A 20067-nucleotide genomic window follows, 5' to 3' on the forward strand; every position below is an offset into this window, starting at 1 on the left:
ATATTTGTCCTTTTGTGATTGACTTATTTCACTCAGCATAATGTCCTCCAGTTTCATCCATGTTATGAGATGCTTCACAGATTCATTGTTGTTCTTTCTCATTGCATAGTACTGCATTGTGTGTATAGTCCATCTTTTTGTTGAGATATTTTGGTCAAACTTTTTCAGCAAATCAGCAAAGTAAAAACTTATTTACAGATGACAAAACTTAATATGGCCATGATTAATTGACAGACATAATATTCTTAATAGTGAAAGACCTGATAGAAATTAATTTCAAGCCCAACATAAAGGCCAAATAAAATCAGTTAAAAAAAATTTTAGATAAAAATATTTCTAAATATAGCCATTAACTATATTCAAAGAGCTTCAGATATAATACATAATAATTTTGAGACAAAATACTATATAGTCAGGATATACCAAAAATATACCAAGATTATCAAATCTCTAAATACCTGAATAATAAAAAAAAAAAAAAAATTATAGGTAAATGATGTGAATTCTCTAATCAAACCATTGGCTTTGATAATGCTAGATTTAAAAAGATAAAGTTGTGACCAAGTTAGCAATCAAGAGATAATAATATAGGTCACTGTGAAATAATACTTAAGTTATTTAACCAAAGATCTTAAAGTAAAACCCTTAGCTTTCTTTTCTAAAAGACATGAGGCTTAGTATTCGGTCTCAGGAATCTTAATTCTAATGAGAGGCCAAACCTTTGTCTTCCAGGCAGATTACACAAAGAATAAATTAACCCTTTAACTCAAAAAAAGTTTTGTTATTTCAGCAGAGAAACCCAATTCTTTGTTTTATATGTTACTTAACATTAAAACTCCTAAAAATCTCATAAATTAAACCATTAAACTTTAGTCAGGCAGATGAAACTTGACCATATCAAATAAATTTCTTTTTCAATAAACCTCTTAAAGGTTGCCTTTGTTATATATCTCTTACAGTGTATCCCTTTAAATGGCAAAAATGAACACTTATCCGCAGACTTAAATGTAGATATATATATCCTCTTGTGGCATAAAAAGGCAGCGTATATGAACTTAAATTATGACAAATTCTATTAACTTAATAACATCAATAAGCTACCTAAAATACCGTTGGAATTATTTTAAGCCTGTATACCACAAAACATAACTGTTGTTGAAAGAAAAGTATTTAAACATTCTAAGATCTCATTCAACTTTTACTACTTCTCATATTTTCCCCAATCTAATTTTAGCCCTTAAAGATCTTATCAACTGGCTTTGGAAATCACAAAGTCTCTGCTCACTTGACCAATTCATTGATATAGATATAACCTTAAGTGTTTGGTACTGCTGGAAACATTTTTCCAGGCCACTTCAGGTGTGTCTCATTGTGATTTCTATTTTTTTTTACTTCTTAAAGTTCCCCTATAATAGAGAGAACTTGTTTACAGTTCTATGATTAGGATCTACCCAATTTCTGATAACTATAGTAAAGCAACAATTTTTCTTATCTTTTGTCTTGAAAGAGTCTCCACCTAGCTGGAAAGGGGTCTTTCAAAAGCATCCCTGGAGCTACAGGACTTTGGGGACTGGGAGCTGGGGAGGCCTGATCGTGCCCCGCCCTCCCTCTCTTGACTCATGGAAGACATTTACATATGTTTAAATTGATGGAGGCATTTTGAAAGACAAAAGATAGCAATTTCTTTCTTTTTTACTCTTCTGGAACTGCTACTTCTACTTTAAGACAAAACTACCCCTTTTCCTTAAATAAAACACATTTCATATAATATCTAGCTTAAGTTACTTAAAAAGGTTTCACTTTTAAGATTAACATAGTATAAAACATAAAGATCTTAGTGTACTTTTCAAATAGACCAATTTATATCAAAGTTTCTCCAACTAGCTGTTAAAATCTTAATCACAAGACAGACATAAGATGCAGTTCTTTCTGGACGAAGAAGGAACTGAGGTTCTATGACCAGCCTTATGAAAAACAGCAGTTCTTTGCCATAGCCACTAATCTAATACAAGACAAACTTAGACACAATGTTCTAGACCAGAAGCAAGCTCTTAGAACAAAAGGAGACAGAAAGACCGCCTAAACTCACCTGATAATACCACACAAAACAAGGACGTGGGGATCCTAGTTTCTAAAAGTGTATATAGCAATTTTTGGTAAGATCGACTCAATTCAATGGAAAAAACAGGTACAGAACTACCACTTCTCCCTTAAATATCAAAACACAGGTCAGGAACTGCCACCTCCCCCTGAGAATTTGGCACAACAGGCAAGAGCTGCCACCTCTCCCTGCGAATTTGCCAAAACAGAGCACTATTTTCCAGGTTTTCTCTGAGCCACAAAAAAGAAACCTAATGAGGAACGCCACGAGGTTTGGACAGTGTTTTTCTTAGACCAATGTGTACCTTCGTTGCACGAGATTTTTCTTGCCGGTGGCAGACAGCCTAATGCTCTAGCCTGTCTCGTGACCACCTTATCCTGTCACGGGAGACTTTAACGCGCGTTATGAGCGCAGGTGACCGCCCTAATGGCTTTTACTGGTCGACCCGTGCCCGAATTTTTTTGCGGCTTATAGTGGCTCAAAGCTCTTTGAAAGTAGAATTACTTCTTCAAATGCCTGAATCCAGGCCTAAACTGCAGTTCACTTAAAGAATTACTAAATGTCTCTCTTAACCAAACAATCAAGCAAAAATCTAAGAAACATTCTCCTTAATCAATTAACCAGTTTTACAAACAAATATGCCAAACAAAACTTAAGAAAACATGAGAAAGAGAACAACAAAAAATAAGCAAAGGTTCATTTTCTGAGAGCACTCACCCCGTCAATGTCGAAGGGACATGGAGTGGGAACACGTGAGTCCAGAAGGTAGGACCTTTCTTTGCCGGCTTCTGCTCCGCAGTCCAGGTCTCTTCAAAGTTGACTGGATTCGTAGCTTCAGATCCTACTCACAGCGCCATTAACTGTTGTAGGGGAAAAACATCACAAAGTTTAGTAAAGTAAAAAGAAAGTTTTATTTGGCATATATTCAAGAGGACAAAAGGGGAAAGCGGACAAGCATGCTGCCAGAGCCATGTCTGCCTGAGTCCAAAGAATATCACAGAATAGGCGAGAATGGGAAAACGGACAAGCATGCTGCCACAGTCATGTCTGCCTGAGTCCAAAGAATGTGGATTTTCAGATTCAAAATCACATGCCATTCTCAATAGCCTGGGAGGAATGATAATGTGACCACTGCTTGAATGATAATTTTATTGACATAACTGCCTTCCGTCCTCCTGCCTTCACTGTATATTAAGACTTCTGCCCAGAGATATATGTTTAGTTAGGTGGTACTCTTACACTTTAGCTGGTGAGAAAGAAAAACAGTATGATCCATTATATTGCAACAAGCTGGGTGGGACATGTGTAGGAAGTCTTTCCTCTCACAGTGATGCATCTCCTCTGCCAGTGATGTTAGTAGACCCTGAATAACTGAATTGACTGTGTAGCTATGGACTTGAAAGAAGTTGAGTTGGAGGCATGGATGATAGCAAGGGGAAGTGAATTTTTATCATTTTGGTGACTTGCCTATTGAAGTATTTTATGTCTTATTTTCATATGCGCACATCTCGAATCTTCAAGGAGATCCAGTGATCTAATGAAATGATAATTTCCATGGGTTCTTGACCCTCTTCAAATCAAAGCAGAATCTAAATGCTATTTAGATTAAAAACTGCTTTTGGTACTTCCTTTCTTTTATAATATCAGCTCTATATTCACTATATTTAATGATTTTAATATCTTCTGCACAATATGCACTTCTTTTAAACAGCGATTTTAAAGTAATCTCACTCTCTGGCCAACTACTTTTTGATAGCTGGGCCAGAGAGTGAGATTTCTTCCAATTCCCCATTGTTTTCAAGTGTGTCAATGAGCACAAATGTATCAGTTCCAGTGCAAAATGAATTAGTCCCTGACTCTCAGGTCCTTAAATATTTAGAGACATCTATTTCAATCAGTAATGGTGTGGTGGAAAAGTTATTCTCCTGACTTCACTTGCATTCTAATGTCAGGATTTGTAACCACTACTAGCTGATTTCTGAAATTTTCATAAGAAACTCAGTTCCATTAAGAGCCTTGATGTTTATTTGTTTTGCTTTGTTTTGATCTTAAGTAGTTTTGGTGATAAAAAATAATAATGCATTCTTTGTACTTCTGCACAAATCCAAATAGAAATATTCTTTTCAAAATCAGTTGTTATTAATAAAAGCTTAAAAAATTTAAAATCAAATGAAATAGAACTTGGTTCTTGGTGCAGATATTGCTCAGGTAACATAAAGATCGTATTGGTCGTCATTCCTCATTGCCCAATGCCTGGAGTAAGATAACTCTGACTTTCTTATGAGGATTATGGGGATCTTCAAAAGGTAAGTGTAGGATTTTGAGTAAGAGCAAGTAAGCAAATTAAGTTCAGTGGAAATATCTTCAAACTCAGAAACCATTGACAGCGTTGTTGAATTTAGCATGGAACACAGACTCTGTGATGCCTGCAACACTCTCTGGCACCAGAAATGATCACTTCTTGCATAAATTATTTATGGTTACGTTACTTTATACTACGTAAAATGGGTCTCATGGTATGAGATTTAGATCTATAGTATGTTCTATTGAGTATTTTTGACCCCTCTAAAAAGTTACACTTTTGTCCACCTGTGGCCATGGTTACTTAGTTTCTTCCTTGTCTCTGTTGAAGGTGCTCTGGCATGGGATATAGAGTTTGGTAATGTTCTCTGATACTTCCTTTTACACATTTTCTGTTTTTTTCTCTTATCCTTACACTTTAATAAAACTATTTTACGGCCCATTATTCGTTGGATTTCTGAAGTGACTTTAGTTAAGGTGACAGCTAGAGATTGTATAAAGTACATTGGACTTGGTTGTAATTCTTTGCTCCCAGCTGAGAAATCTTGAGAAAGTCAATTTATCTTTCAAAAACCCAATTCTTCATATGTAAGAACTAGAGAAGAAGAACCTCCTGTCCTGCCTCTGTAAATCATAAATATATTTAATCAGATTTACTAATATTCTACCACCTACCACAATACACATGTAAACAACAACAATAACAAGAGGGTAGAGATAGCAAGCATTATTTTTCTTAGAAAGAAGTTCCACCAAAACACCCTTGCCATATTATCTGTAAAAATAGCGCTTACTTTTATCTTAACAAGTTGAGTACATACAGCTTCACAAGGAAATGTAGAAGCTTCTTTAAGTTTCATAGACCATTTAATGAGTCCTGAGTTTTGCAAAGTTAAAAGCACAGCCCACCCTTTATACATTTCTTCTCAAAAATAATAACCATGCAGGTATTTATAGAACTCTGAAAGTCGGATGGCTATAGTTCATAAAGACCCTGTGGGGCAAGTTTCCTATGTTAAAAAAAAAGCTAATTCCTTCTATATGTAATTTTAAGTTGTTGACTAATCATTAAGTTTGATGTTAGTATAGGAGCTTCTGAAAGAATCCATAATGGTGTTTTTTCTAAAGGTAAAGTGAACCTTAGTCAATATTTAACAGGTAGGTGTACTTTAAGAAGCCCTGGTGGCGCAGTGGTTAAAACGTTTGGCTGCTAACCAAAACGTCAGTGGTTTAAACCCACCAGCCACTCCGTGGGAGAAAGATGTGGTAGTCTGCTTCCATGAAGATTACAGCCTTGGAAACCCTATGGGGCAGTTTTACTCCTATGAGGCGGCAATTTTTTTTTTTTTTTTGGTTAAAGTACTTTATTATTAAATATTAGAAGATTTGGTGATGAGTCAACATTCAGATAGGCATTGAGACTATTGACATCAGGTGGCAGGGTAAACAATTGAATAAGCAATGAAAAAGGAAATCAATGACAAACAAACCAATGTTCTAATTAGGTAGCTCAGCATATCCAGCTGCTTGTGGCAGATTTAGTATGTTGGTACACTTTCAATGTATTATGTAGGAAGTTATAATGGTACTGGAGGGGACTGGCTTCACAAAGTCTTAGTTTTTACTAATTCATTGTACCTGATTGTTTCCAACAACACTCAATGTTTAGAGTAAAAAAGGTATAAATGAAAGGTAGATGCTATAATCTTTGCTTCATATTCCTAAATATTGGATGCTGTATACATATGCATCAAATAGGCTGAAAACTTTTGGATTTGGTATTATTGCTTTGCTAGGTCTTTATAAATAAACAATAGACACAGCACAAAGATAAGAACTTAATTAAATGACTTGTCCATACCTTCTAAGCAGAGTGCTATTCTTCTTTTGTTTTGAACTTCTTGCCATTTTCATTTGACTTAACCAAGAAAATTTGAATTAAAGTTGCAAGTCAAATGTCAGAAGAGACTTTTCAAAAAGACATAATATCTACTGATCTTCTCTTTATTCATTTTGTCATAAATATTTGTCTGGCAATGGCTTTCATTAATGCTGCCTCCTTATTGTTCTTGCTTGCATCTAAAAAGACAAACAGAAGCCACAGCTCTATGATTTCACATAAAGAAACCTAGAGCAATGCACAAATTCTGTTTATCAGGGCAACAACGACAGATAAACTGCACTGAACCAAGTAGAGAATTAGAATTTTCCTCCTGTATTTGATTTAAAAATCAATGGACAGTGTGGAAGAACATGGAATATTGAAGTAATAACAGGAATAATGATGGCCATTATTGTTTTATTAAAAATACAAAGAAAATGAGTGGAAGGAAGGAAGGAAGGGAAAGAGAAAGGGAGGAAGTTAAGAACTGTGGGAAAAATTACACAAAAAAAAAGAAAGAGTTAAGTTATTCATGTAGGCACAGTCTCTCTCTTTAGACTTTTTTATTTTGCATGGAGCATGCATATAGAAGTGGTTAGTGATTATAATACTTTCTGTCTTATTTACTAAAAGAAACTTTTCTTACAAGGATATTAATGTTGTATGAAAGAAGGGTCTTTGACTTCCAACTTTAAATGATTCAAATAACCGGTATCAATATCAATAATCAGAAAAGAAATTTCTCCTAGACTAGTCATAGAAGATACTCATTCAGTCTGCGTGTTTCCCTATGAAAATGGGACTAAGGCACCCGCTTTCAACTCAGTAAAGAGAATTCTGGTTGCTCCCCTTTTCTATGACAGTGTTTCAGTTATTTTAGGACAAGTTTCTTCCCCCCTGGGCCTTCTACATTGGAATCTAAGCATCCTCAATTTATACCTCATGTTACATAATATGAAGCACACACAGAGCAAGACTTGGAAACCATCAGTTTTTCTCTTGAATATTTGTAAATGACCCCAAGCTACATATGCTTCCCAATACCCTGAAATTGAAGTCTCTCTGTGATTTATTTTGAACCATTTCTAATCCTCATGAAAAAATAACATGAAGAAAAATAAATATATGCCCCACAAAATATGACTTAAGATTACTTAGCCATTCATTTATTCAGCAAATATTTGCTGAGCACTTACTATGCATCTTAAATTGGTTGTTACTTGGAAGTTTCCCAGTTTATTTCTGTATCCCTAGTGCCTTCACATCCCCATTACTGTATCATTGCTTTGTAGTAAGTGTTTTGATGAAAATGCAAAGGTTGTTATAGATCATATAACTAATTTAGTTGGAGATGAGGGGATGCTGGTGAGAGAAATTATCCACAAAGAAGTGACATTTAAGCATAGACATAAAGACTACATAAATGTTAACAAGGCAAACCGGAGCTAAAGAGGGATAGAGAGGTACAGGCATAAGAAAGAGCAAATGTCAAACTGCTGAGGAGGGAAGATGCTTGACTCAAAAAAGGCCAAGGTGGTTGTAACACAGAGAAAAAGGAGGAGAGTGGTGGGAAATGAGGCTGGAGAACTAGGCAGAGGCTAGACCATGAGGCATTATTATAAGTCATGGGAAGAAAAAGAAATCTCTAATCTGAATAAAAATACTAAATGTACTTAAAAAGCTCATATATATACATTTACATTTATTTGTAAATTTATGTTCATAAATTTATATGTATAGTCTAATGGCATTGCTGAAAACCCAAAAAGCAAGGATGGTCAGACTTTGTCTAACTTACTTTGGATATGTTATCAGGAGAGACCAGTCCCTGGAGAAGGTCATCATGTTTGGTAAAGTAGAGGGTCAGCGAGAAGGAGGAAGACCCTCAATGAGATGGATTGCCAGGGTGGCTGCAACAAAGGGCTCCCACAAAGCAATGATTGTGAGGATGGCACAACACCGGGCAATGTTTCTTTCTGTTGTACCTGAAGTTGCTATGAGACAGAACTGACTCGATGGCACCTAACAGCAAAAACAATGGCATTACATTTCTATTAGGATAATAATCAGTATGGTATTTTTACTAGATGTTGTTTTATTCAATAATAGAATTTATTTTAAGAAATATGATATGTACATAGATAGATAGGTAGATAGATAGATGGTGCTGTTGCTGTTAGTTGCTATTGAGCTAATTCCAACTCCCGGTGATCCCATGTGTGCAGAGTAGAACTGCTCTGTATAGTCCTTGTTATTTAATTTCATAACAATTTTTAATCATTTCTCAGTTCTAATGAATCAGTTATACACTCAGTTCCTTGAAAGTGAAACCATTCTAAGTAAAGTGGCTTAAAAAATAGGACCAAGGTGGTTAAGACAATCTTTCTGTGTGCCAAGTCCTGTGCTGGAAACTGGGAATAGAATTATGTCTAAGACTAATATCCCTCCAGGGATAGAGTTCAGTGAAAAACATGCACATATTTTATTGGGCGTTAACTATTTGTTTCTGTAAGTTCAATAGACCAATTGCATAAAATTTCTAAGAGTTTAATTTTAAGATGGCTTACTGATACAAACTCGAACAACTTTCAATAAAATTCTAACAAGTGCTCCAGAGAAACAAAAGCACACAAACTCAAATTAAACTTAATATTTTTATTCAAAATCAATTTGTTATCAGAATCTGAAAGAAATTTCATACCTACTGGCATAACTCTACTATTCTGTGCGCAACGGAGCAAGTCTATAAAAATGAAAATAGTTCTTGTTTATCTGGTCCCTTCATTACTGTTCATTTGGTATATACTTTGTGTTTCTTAGTCTAGGTGTAAAGACACCAAGTATGCCACTACTTCAGGAATATTGTCATTAGAGGCATGCCTGGTGTTATTAGTTCACTTCACCTCCCCATCAGTTATAAATAGAATCAAATGGATGTGGTGGATGAAGCAACGTTCTGAAAATGAAGCCCTTCATCCTCCTTGGTATAATGCTTATATGTAAAATAGTCCAGAAGTCAAGGAAAAGGGAAAACCCCTAACTGGGGGAAATAGTGACAACTATAGATGTTTGAGTACTTCACTTACCGAGTGTACCAGAAAGCCAGTGATAAGGTTAAGATATGTTTCCACCTCTATGCAACACACCTGCTGCACGAGATGAGCGCTTACCGCGTATTAGTCTCCTCATCCAAATATGAGTCCATTCTAGAGAATGCCAAGTGCTTTTGGCCCGCCCCCTTCTAAAATACCTCCTGGCAAAATGTCCTTCTATCTTTTGGCAAACTCTTGTTTTTTGTATACTCAGCTTCAAGAGATTTAAATTTAAAAACTCATCAGCTATGTCTATGGGCTTTCAACAATTTTCTCCATTTTTCTATATATTTTCATGTTTGTAAAATGTCTGTTTCCTCTAACAAATCATTATCAGGGCACACTCTTCTATTTTCTATGCTCAAAAAGATACCAGAAGTCATGCAATAAACAGAATCAGAATCTATAAGCAGAGAATAAAGTAAGATGCAAAGACAACAAGATATAAAAGATAAATCCGTGTTTTTAAGACTTCTGGGGATATTTTTGGTTTACGTTTTAAAGATGACGTCAGGGCAATAGTTTCAAGGGTTCATCCAGCCTCCACGGCTCTAGATAGTTTAGATTCTATGAGAATTTGAAAAATATTTATCTTGGGCATTATACTCTTTGAAACAAACAAACAAAAAAAACAAATCCATTGCCATCAAGTCCACTCACAGTGACCCTACAGGACAGAGTAGAACTGCCCCAAAGAGTTTCCAGAGAGTGGCTGGTAGATTCAAACTGCCAACCTTTTGGTTAGCAGCCAAATTCTCAACCACTATGCCACCAGGGCTCCCATTAGGGAGCTGTGTGGAACAACTCAGAAAAGGAAGGTGAACATGGTTGCACAACTCAAAGAATGTAATCAGTGTCACTGAATGGTACATGTAGAAATGCTTGAATTGGTGTATGTTTTGCTGTGTACATTCTCAATAACAACAACAAAATAAATACATTTTAAAAAAACAACAAAAATAAAAATGCATGAAAATACGAAAGACTGAAAAAATTATTTTCAAATAATGCACTAGTATAATTGAAGCGAGGTTTAGAGGCAGCGAACAGCTGCTGAGTTAGTGGAGTTAGTGTCCCTTATATCACTGCCCTTACCCCCGTGCATTATTAGAAAGCTAAAAAAACAAAACAAAATACAAAAACATGAGAGGGCATCAAAACAAACAACAACAATAAAAACCATCCAATAAAAACCATCAGTCTTCACACCTAATAGAAATCTCCCAGATGGCCACAGCCAGTGTTGTTGTGTGCTGTCAAGTCGATTCTGACTCATAGTGACCCTATAGGACAGAGTAGAAATGCCCCACAGGGTTTTCTAGGCTGTAATCTTTATGGGAGCAGATCACCAGGTCTTTTCTCCCACGGTGCTGCTGGTGGGTTCGAACTATCGACCTTTGGATTCGCAGCTGAGTGCTTAACCACTGTACCACAGGGCTCTCTCCAGAGATAGTAGAAGAGTGTAAATGTACTAATACGATGGAATACTATATAGCAGCAAAAACTGATGAACTAAGTTTCTTAAACCATCATGAAGGAAACTACAAAATGTAAGGTTTCGTAAAAGATACATGTCATAAAAGTACACATAAAACATTCTTTAACTTTATAGATATATTTTCTATAGTTTATAGAAAACTATATACATACATGCTGTTGTTTGCTCAGGCAGCCCCTATCAGTCACTCAAAGTGGACTTACTGGATGAATGAGTTGCCCTTCTTTATCTGAATTTTCTGATCTCTTGCTTAAAACCGAGACTCATTTCCCCACCATCTGATGCCCAGCTTAAACCCTACTTCAGTTGTTGGTCACCTGACTCCACATTAGCAAAATAGAATGAATATCAGAATAGAATAATATATTGATCTGATTTAAAGATTTATATTGCTGTTCTTTTAAGCCAACTTATTGTGTGCCATGAGTTAATTCTGACTCATAGCAACCTTACAGAACAGAGCAGAACTGCCCCATAGAGTTTCCAAGGAGCAGCTGGTGGATTTGAACTGCCAACCTGCTGGTTAGCAGCCGGAGCTCTTAACCAGTATGCCTCCAGGGCTCCCCCATAGGACTGTAACCAACCTGGCACTGTATTTTCTCAGCTAAATTGGAACTTCCAGGAGTAAGGAGATTAGAGGGAAGATGCTGTTCACGTAGAATCCTTAATGATGTTCACGTAGAATCCTTAATGATGTGAGAGGAGACATATGGTATATAATTTTCTATACTCATATTTTCTTGGCATAATATTTCAATCATAGAAAGATACATTATGACAAATTTTGAGATATGTTAATGGATATTTGGAATATTTTTCTTCATTATACTGGAGTGTATTATCTCAACTTCTCATCATAGACATACATTGCATTCATAACAATAAACTTGCAAACGTTTACTCTAAAACTAACAAAAAAAAGTATTTAATTGGAAGCGTTCACAAAAAGAGTGAATTACCTTTGCCTGGATGCAAAGACAACATAAATGACTCATAAACTTCCTTTAGCCAGTGAAGAATTTTCTGTATGTAGAAAGAGGAATGACATAGGGAGATGCTAGAAGCAGTAAAAAATATGAGTTTTGTGTTAGACATACCAGTGCTTTCCTAAATAGTTGAGATAGCTTTGTTCCGCAACAAGTAATATTCTTGCTGCAGTTTCTAAATTATCATTATAGATTGTTCTAAAGAGAGAGGATGTGAAAAGATAGTTTCTCATAAATAATGTCAACCACAAAAAGACAAAGCCTCATTGTAATTTTATTAATTACATCTCGAAGAACAATTCTCATCTTATGTTTTAAACTACGGTATATGAAATCATCTGCAAATGTTCCTTGTACTAATTAACTGCACTCAAATTTGTCACACACTTTCCCAAAATATAACATGGCTATATATGATGTATCTGCTTAGGGAAGGTTCCCCTGATATTGGCTTATTGGTATTCCCTTCTATGTTACAGAAATGAAAATTACTGCATCATTTGGTATAACACCGATTAACGCCATTAGAAACATATTTTCCCTCCTCAAATTACTATATAATGAGGCATGAACATAATTAATTTAGAAAAAAAATTGTTAACTAGATCAGAATTTTTTTTTTCTGTTTGATTGTTGTAAAGTCTGTTTATATCTTAAGCAAAGCAAAAATAAATATAATGTGCATACCTATTTTGAGGAATGGCTATCATTTTTTCAAATCCTGGTATAATGTTATAGGCTACTATTTAACGCATCTGTTTAACTCAATTGAATAAAATATTTGTCCATGTATTTGATTATTCTTGAAACCAATAGCTACCAATAATAATTGGAAATTTGACAACCATAGTTGGGAATTACTGGTTTAAAATTCACCGAGGAGGTAGCCAAGTGTTCTGGAGTCTGCAAACTGGCCAATATTTAAAAAAATTCCAATGAAAATAACCAATTCTCCCTGTTAACAATACTGCACAAACTAACCAAAATATTGTTTGTTTACTTTGGGCTGGAATTACATATCAGTATGAGATAAAGTGTTCCTATTTTAAATAGATATAGTCTTTCATTAATCAAAACTAGAAAATATTAATTACTATATGCAGTGTGATTGTAGTTCATGAGAAGCTGATGAGGGACAACAAAAAAATTATTTTGGAATGAATTGTTTGAGGACCACAGGACTAATATGTGCTGACTAATTTTATTTCAACTGAAGTATGTCTATTTCTTAAGTATTGCTTAAGTGTCCTAAGGTATTGCTCCAAATAACCAAATATATCTCTATATAATTGATTGACCTGCACAAAATGGAACATCCCCTCCTATGACTTCTCATTTTGTACTTATTGTGTAACCATTATTGGTTTTCTCTATCCTCAGAAACTTACCATGCGTTGTATATTTCCCTCCACCTGACAGTTAAACGGGACATTAGTTGTATCATTGTGTTAACGCTCTTGGGGATGTCTGACTCTCTTTTATAGGTTCCTGTGAGAGTAAAACAAAATTGCATAATTCTATACGTCACATTGTCACACAGATTATCTTTTAGTACAAATCTTCCCAATTATGTCTTAAAATACGGTGAAATTCTGTGCATTCAATTTTACACAATTCATTAAAAGAGTAAATGAAAAAAAATTAAATTATTTCTCGAGACTTAGGATAATGTGTGTCTCCTGAAAGGACATTAGACAATTATTTTTATTAAAAATAATTTGTTGCAGTTCCATAGTGATGGTACAACTCCATGAGGTTCATCATGGGGCCCCAATCATGAAACCCATTAGGGTGTGGATGTTTTGATCCATACCCATTGGAAAACTGGAAAGAGGGGAGGGGCAGAGAGCCTGAATGGTCCAGTGGAGTTGGGATTGTTTTGAGGTTTGCAGAGGATTTATGAACTAGAAAAACAAGTGTTGTTTGGGCAGCCATTTTGAAATGATGCAAACCATTGTAATTTTCACTTTTTCCAGATAATTCCCTCAGCATTTTGGCAAAGCATAATGGATTCAACCGCCAGAAGCAAGAAGTCTATCTTTTACCAATCATAATCAGTGATAGTGGGAATCCTCCGCTGAGCAGCACCAGCACCCTGACCATCCGGGTCTGTGGCTGTAGCAGTGATGGTGTTGTCCAGTCTTGTAATGTTGAAGCTTATGTCCTTCCCATTGGACTCAGTATGGGCGCCTTAATTGCCATATTAGCATGCATCATTTTGCTGCTAGGTACGTATTTCCTTCATAGCCTAATGTTCACCATTTTTCTGGTTCATAAATGACTGTAAATAAGGACAGCAAACCCTGACCACCCAGATGTTAGCATTCTTTTCGGTGAGAGGAAGTTTGCATTTCTCCAAGCTTTGAGATCATCCAGGGGAGATGAATAGAAATAGGGTAGTGATGGTAGAGGCCCAATTGGAGAAGACTTTTCAGTACCTTTTTTAATCCCATCTCCAGAGGAAAGACAGACAAAGCATAGGTGTGGTTGAAGTAGGGGTGAGCCTTTATGTGGTTGCAACAGCATCTGTAAGACAGAACCCGTTGCTGTCGAGTTGATTTCAACTCATAGCAACCCTATAGGACAGAGTAGAACTTCCCCATAGGGTTTCTAAGGAACGGTTGGTGGATTCAAATGGCTGACCTTTTGGTTAGCAGACGAGCTCTTTACTACACCACCAGGGCTCCATTTGTAAGATAAGACCTCAAAGATCTCCAGATCTTATGAAGTACCCCAGTTTACTAGAATAGGGGGCTCTCATATGCCCACAATACTATTTTATGTAAGCGTTGTATAGATCAGGATACTGAGTCCGTCAGTTCACAAAGTTTGGTGAGATTAAAAAGAAAACAAATAAGCAAACAAACAAAACTATATGATTTCTTCAAAATTACATTGTGTTTCTCGTATATTTTTCTTGATATTAACATCAGATTAAAATGAAGGTTGCAAATTAAGGGAAGACTTCTGTAACATTTTCATCAAAAATAAATCATAAAAATAAGCTTAGGCACAAGGAATATATAAAAAAGGAAGTTTATATCTTATTATAAGGACAGATCCTTAAGGAATAAAATACCTTAGAGTAAACGTGGTGTCAGTTACTGCCTTCCAAATTGTATTTGCCCAGCTCACTCAGTGCCCTGGATGTGAGCATCATTATGCTGTGATATTTTACCTAATTTGTCATAAGTTTGATTTAGCTGATCTGGCTAGTTGTGTATGTCTTCCTTTCCCTACCTTCCTAGATAGAGAAGTTCCAGGATTCCTGAAAATATAGACAAGAAGTTGCCCAGGCAACTCTGACATTTATCTTGATATATCACTTCTTTTGTGAATGAACATTATTTGATTGAAGAGAGACTTGAAGAATTGTTAAAGCACAAAGTACACTAGATATGATCTAGTCTGTTCCTTTCTCATTATAGATGAGTGATCTGGGACCAAAGGATATTAAATGACTTACCAAAGATACACAGCAAATTAGAATCCTGTTATTTTTTCTATCTTCCATTCTGTGTCATTCAGCCTAGAGCTCATTCCAGTATTAAATGCAGCTTGCATCAGAAAGAGATACAAATTTATTCTTTTAACTCAGCTCCATCACCGTTTAATAAACAGAAGCACCTTCCAATCTGGAATGGTACTCACTGAAAATCCAATACTCATCCTTCAGAAACGTGTTTAGTGTAATTCCTTAGTAAATGTTATTATATACTCATAAGTTTTTAAAAATGCCCCTCTAGCTCTTAATGTATATGGTGTGCTGCTTGTGAAATTGTATGCTAGTTTGACTAATCACTATTCCATATTTTTCCCACAGTCATTGTGGTGCTGTTTGTAACTCTGCGACGACATAAAAACGAGCCATTAATTATCAAAGACGATGAAGACGTGCGGGAAAACATCATTCGCTATGATGATGAAGGAGGAGGGGAGGAGGACACAGAGGCTTTTGACATTGCAACTTTGCAGAATCCAGATGGAATTAATGGATTTTTGCCCCGTAAGGATATTAAACCAGATCTACAGTTTATGCCAAGGCAAGGACTTGCTCCAGTTCCAAATGGTGTGGATGTCGATGAATTTATTAATGTGCGGCTACATGAGGCAGATAACGACCCCACCGCCCCACCATATGACTCCATTCAAATTTATGGCTATGAAGGCCGAGGATCGGTGGCTGGCTCCCTCAGCTCCTTGGAGTCCACCACATCAGACTCAGACCAGAATTTCGACTACCTCAGTGACTGGGGTCCCCGCTTTAAGAGACTGGGTGAACTCTACTCTGTTGGTGAAAGTGACAAAGAAACTTGACAGTGGATTAGAAATAAATCAATGGAACTGAGCATTCTGTAATATTCTAGGGTCACCCCCTCTTAGATACAACCAATGTGGCTATTTGTTTTAGAGGCAAGTTTAGCACCAATCATCTATAAACTCAACTACATTTTAATGTTGAACCAAAAAAATATAATAATAAAAATAAAAAGTATATGTTAGGAGGTTATAAATCTTGTGGAGTGTGAATTAAAGTATGTGGAGTGTCTAGAAGTCTTTGTATATTTGATATTTACTTGACCACCACAGACAAAGATTGGGATCCTGGCTACTCCTTAGAGAAATAGTTGAAAAAGAGGAAAAAAAATCAAAATTAAAAGGTGCTTTCTTAGAAAAATGGACCTACAAGGAATTTGCTGCTGATACATGTCTTCTGCAAAGGATCTTAAAAAATGCAAGTGGTTTTTTCCCCTTCACCAACAAGGATCCCGCCACAAATGTTAAAGCAATACTTGGTCTGCTGTACATTATGACTTTTTGGAGTTTTGAGAGGCCTCCTAGATTATACGGTACGGTGACCACACATTGTACATAATTGTTGGCCCCACTAACCAGAGACTGAATAGCATCTTGAAATATTGTGTCGAGCCTTAAAATATTCACATGTTCGTAATCCATTCCAGGGTGGGGATTGCCAGCTCAATGGTGGGAGGAGAGAAATCCCGTTCAAACAGGCTTGTTTTCTAGAAGCAGGATTACTCGTTCCCTCCACTCCATCTTCTTCCACAAAAGGACACAAAGAAAAACTGTATCACACAGTGGACTATATAAGAGACAGATGGTTTATTGCTAGCGCGTGAATTTATTTGTTTAATCCTCAAAATAAATATTTTATTGATGTCCATTAATGCTTTTATTTATTAAGGTTGGTAATCTATAGATTAAGGGACTATATGGGGAAGAAAAAACTAAATTATATCCATTAATCCTTTAGATTGTTTTATAAATATATATACAAAATGAATGTTTAATACATGTACATTTTAATGAGATGAGTATGGCAGGCAATATAATCAGAAGGGGAGCTAACAATCTCTTTAGAGTAGAAGTGTTATTGTGACTGTTGATGGCAGGAACAACATTTTCCCAGAGAAACTTTTGGACTGTTTTCTATTTTGTTCATAATTCTAGTATTTGGTGTTTTTACTACAAGCACAAACATCTGAAAGTATATTGGTTCATGTGAATATTTAAACTCTAGACTTCTAGGTACCCACACAATGCCCAGCCCAATAAATATGCTTCAAGTTGCCCCCACTGTATTAGAGCAGGACCTGATTTGTATATAATTTGACTACTTACGTTTTTCGCGTTTATCTCCTTGATCCTCATGGTGATGCACAGAACGTCTTAGACTTCAAAAGAGAACAGCACTAGAAGATGCGAGCATATTCTATTTGTAATGCAAACCTGCCATTTAGGAGTAGATAAAGTATGATAAACCTAAAGTACTACATGCAGATCATTTTAATTTTCTACTTTGCTTTAATGCAATATTGTTTATTTACTCCATGTATTGTATTCAGAGAAACTCCTGTATTGTTTCCTACTATGTGAAATATATTTTTATAAATACCTCTGTTGTCATCACTTTTTTTTTTCCAGTCAGATTAAGACCTATTAACAAAGAGTCATCAACTCGGACCCGAATTCTAGAATGTTCATCTAAGTCATTCCAAGGATCTTTCCATTTGTAAGCATATTTGTTATGAAGACTCAGAGCAGAGAAATGCCTTGCCAATGATCACAGATCAAGATGCCAGCGGGGCATAAAAGTAACACAGAGTACATGAAGTACTCAGGTACTCGAGCACCTGAAACATCTGAAGTATGTGTCACACCTGAAGTCCAGGTGTATCAGTTGGGTCCTCCGGGAAGCAGATGATGAGGCATAGTTAAAAGTAAATGATAAAAGAGAGAGAAAGCCGAATTGAGCAGGGAAAACTGTCAGTGAGGTCTGCATATCTTAAACCTATGAAAAGAAAAGGGATGAGGAAGCAGGGTTTGGCGAGAGCCTCAGACTTGAAAGCAGAACTGGTAGAGTCTCTGCTAGCCCAACAGAGCTCTGGAGCAAAGATCACACATTAGAGGAGTCCTTCATTGGGCATTAAGAGGCCAAGCCCTAGGACCCTGCCGTGTTCAGTCACTGGCTTGGGACTTCTTGAGAAGAGCATAGATTTGGCTCAAAAATTGAAGGCTCCAATTCTGGAAGCTGTCCTTGTAGGTGAATGGCAAGTTCTTTTCTGAAAGGATATCTGAGTGGAACCCCTCCACAGCTGCCACATCAGGATTCTGTGCAGGGATATGACCCATCAGAATCATGAAATTCTCTTTTGTCCCCAGTTTCCAAATAACATTCAAAAAGTCTTACTGCTTAGGTCGGTATATACCACATTTCTTTATAAATGGAAAGTTGAGATGAGTAACTGATCTTACAATAAGGCAGATTCCAATAGGGAATTATTTGCCTCCACTGTGATAGAAACAAAAGGTTTAAATATTATACTTCAAACTTACAGCTATCTGGTGAATTAAAACAATTCCTTATTGAAGTCCTTTCTCTCTTTCATATTTAAGAGTATGGCTACTAGGCACTTTTTCTTAAGTTTCATAGGGAGAGTCCAAAATTTTCAGCTGAAGTCGTTAAGTGAACAAACTGCTGAATCAGACTGACTAGGCTTAATACAATGATGTTGTTGTTGAAAACCATCAACTCCATTGGAACTCATAGTGACCCCACATGACAGAGTAGAACTGCCCCATCCCATAGGTTTTCCTACTTGATCCTATAGGGTCACTGTGAGTTGGAATCGACTCGACCTAAAGGGTTTTGTTTTGTTTTTTTTTAAATCTTCAGGGGAACAGATCGTCAGGTCTTTCTCCCACAGAACCACTGGGCGGATTCAAACCCCCAACCTTTCAGTTAGCATCCAAGCTCTTAACCATTGTGCTACCAGGGCTTTCTAAGACAATGATAACAACTAAATAATAGAGTTATTTTAAACATGAAATATACACCAGCATTTGGCACGCTGCTTCACACAAGTACTTGGTGAATTCAAATTACTAATAGTAGTTGTAGTAGTAATTAATGGTGATATTCCAACTACCATTTGTTTTTATGTATCTCTTGGGCATCAGTTCATTTCTAGTGTACTTCTCATTGAAAAAATACCATAGATCAGATATACACAAACACCATTTATAGAAAAATTACTCTTTTTTATGAGTATAAAATCCATATCCTCCAATGTTTGAAATCCATGACATAATCTTCTTACAGTGATGTGGGTGGGTAGGAGATGATGCCTGGCCTACCACCTTCCCAAATCTTGCCTCAAAATTCCCTTTGCCCAGGAATAGAGAAGGAAAGTGTGACTCTCTTGCTGATTTTTTGGTCATACAATGCTAGCATTATGTGCTTAAATTTCATGTCAGATTGTGTACTAAGGAATAAAGTAATAATGCTACATTCACACTGTGGTCAAAATATACTTCTATATATATATATATTTTGGTAGAAATATACACAGCGAAACCCACTCCCATTCCACAGTTTCTAAACATAATAAGGAGTGATATTGGTTAAATTTTTCGCATTGTGTCAATATTCTCATTATTTTTGTTCCAATTGTTTCATTTCCATTTCCTTAATCTCTCTGCACCACTGCCCCCCCCAAACTTCTCAGCCTATGCTTTAAAATAACTTTGATTTGTATAGTTTTTTTTTTTTTTTTTTTTTTTAAGTAACGCAGTACTCAAGGGTAACAATCTTTACTCTTTAGGCTAAACTGTTACTTAGTTTATAGGTGACTTCAGGGACTATTTTCAATTTAAGGTTTAAAGAGCAACTCAGGGCCATAGTC

General features: G+C 36.1%; 1 protein-coding gene across 2 annotated transcripts in view; it reads left to right on the plus strand.

Annotated features, from left to right (window-relative positions):
* The window catches only part of CDH8 (cadherin 8), a 392145-nt gene extending 374368 nt beyond the window's left edge, over nucleotides 1–17777 (plus strand). Inside the window, exons 11-12 of one of the 2 annotated variants that reach the window (XM_004371523.1) lie at nucleotides 13837–14088; nucleotides 15684–17777. In XM_004371523.1, coding sequence (XP_004371580.1) covers nucleotides 13837–14088; nucleotides 15684–16177 — 746 coding nt within the window. In that variant the 3' untranslated portion in view covers nucleotides 16178–17777. The remainder of the gene's footprint in view (nucleotides 1–13836; nucleotides 14089–15683) is intronic. The other variant, XM_023726856.1, reaches the window with a different exon arrangement.
* Nucleotides 17778–20067: the final 2290 nt, after the last annotated feature.

The sequence above is a fragment of the Trichechus manatus genome, unplaced genomic scaffold (assembly GCF_000243295.1).
Source record: "Trichechus manatus latirostris isolate Lorelei unplaced genomic scaffold, TriManLat1.0 scaffold00014, whole genome shotgun sequence".
Lineage (NCBI taxonomy): Eukaryota > Metazoa > Chordata > Mammalia > Sirenia > Trichechidae > Trichechus > Trichechus manatus.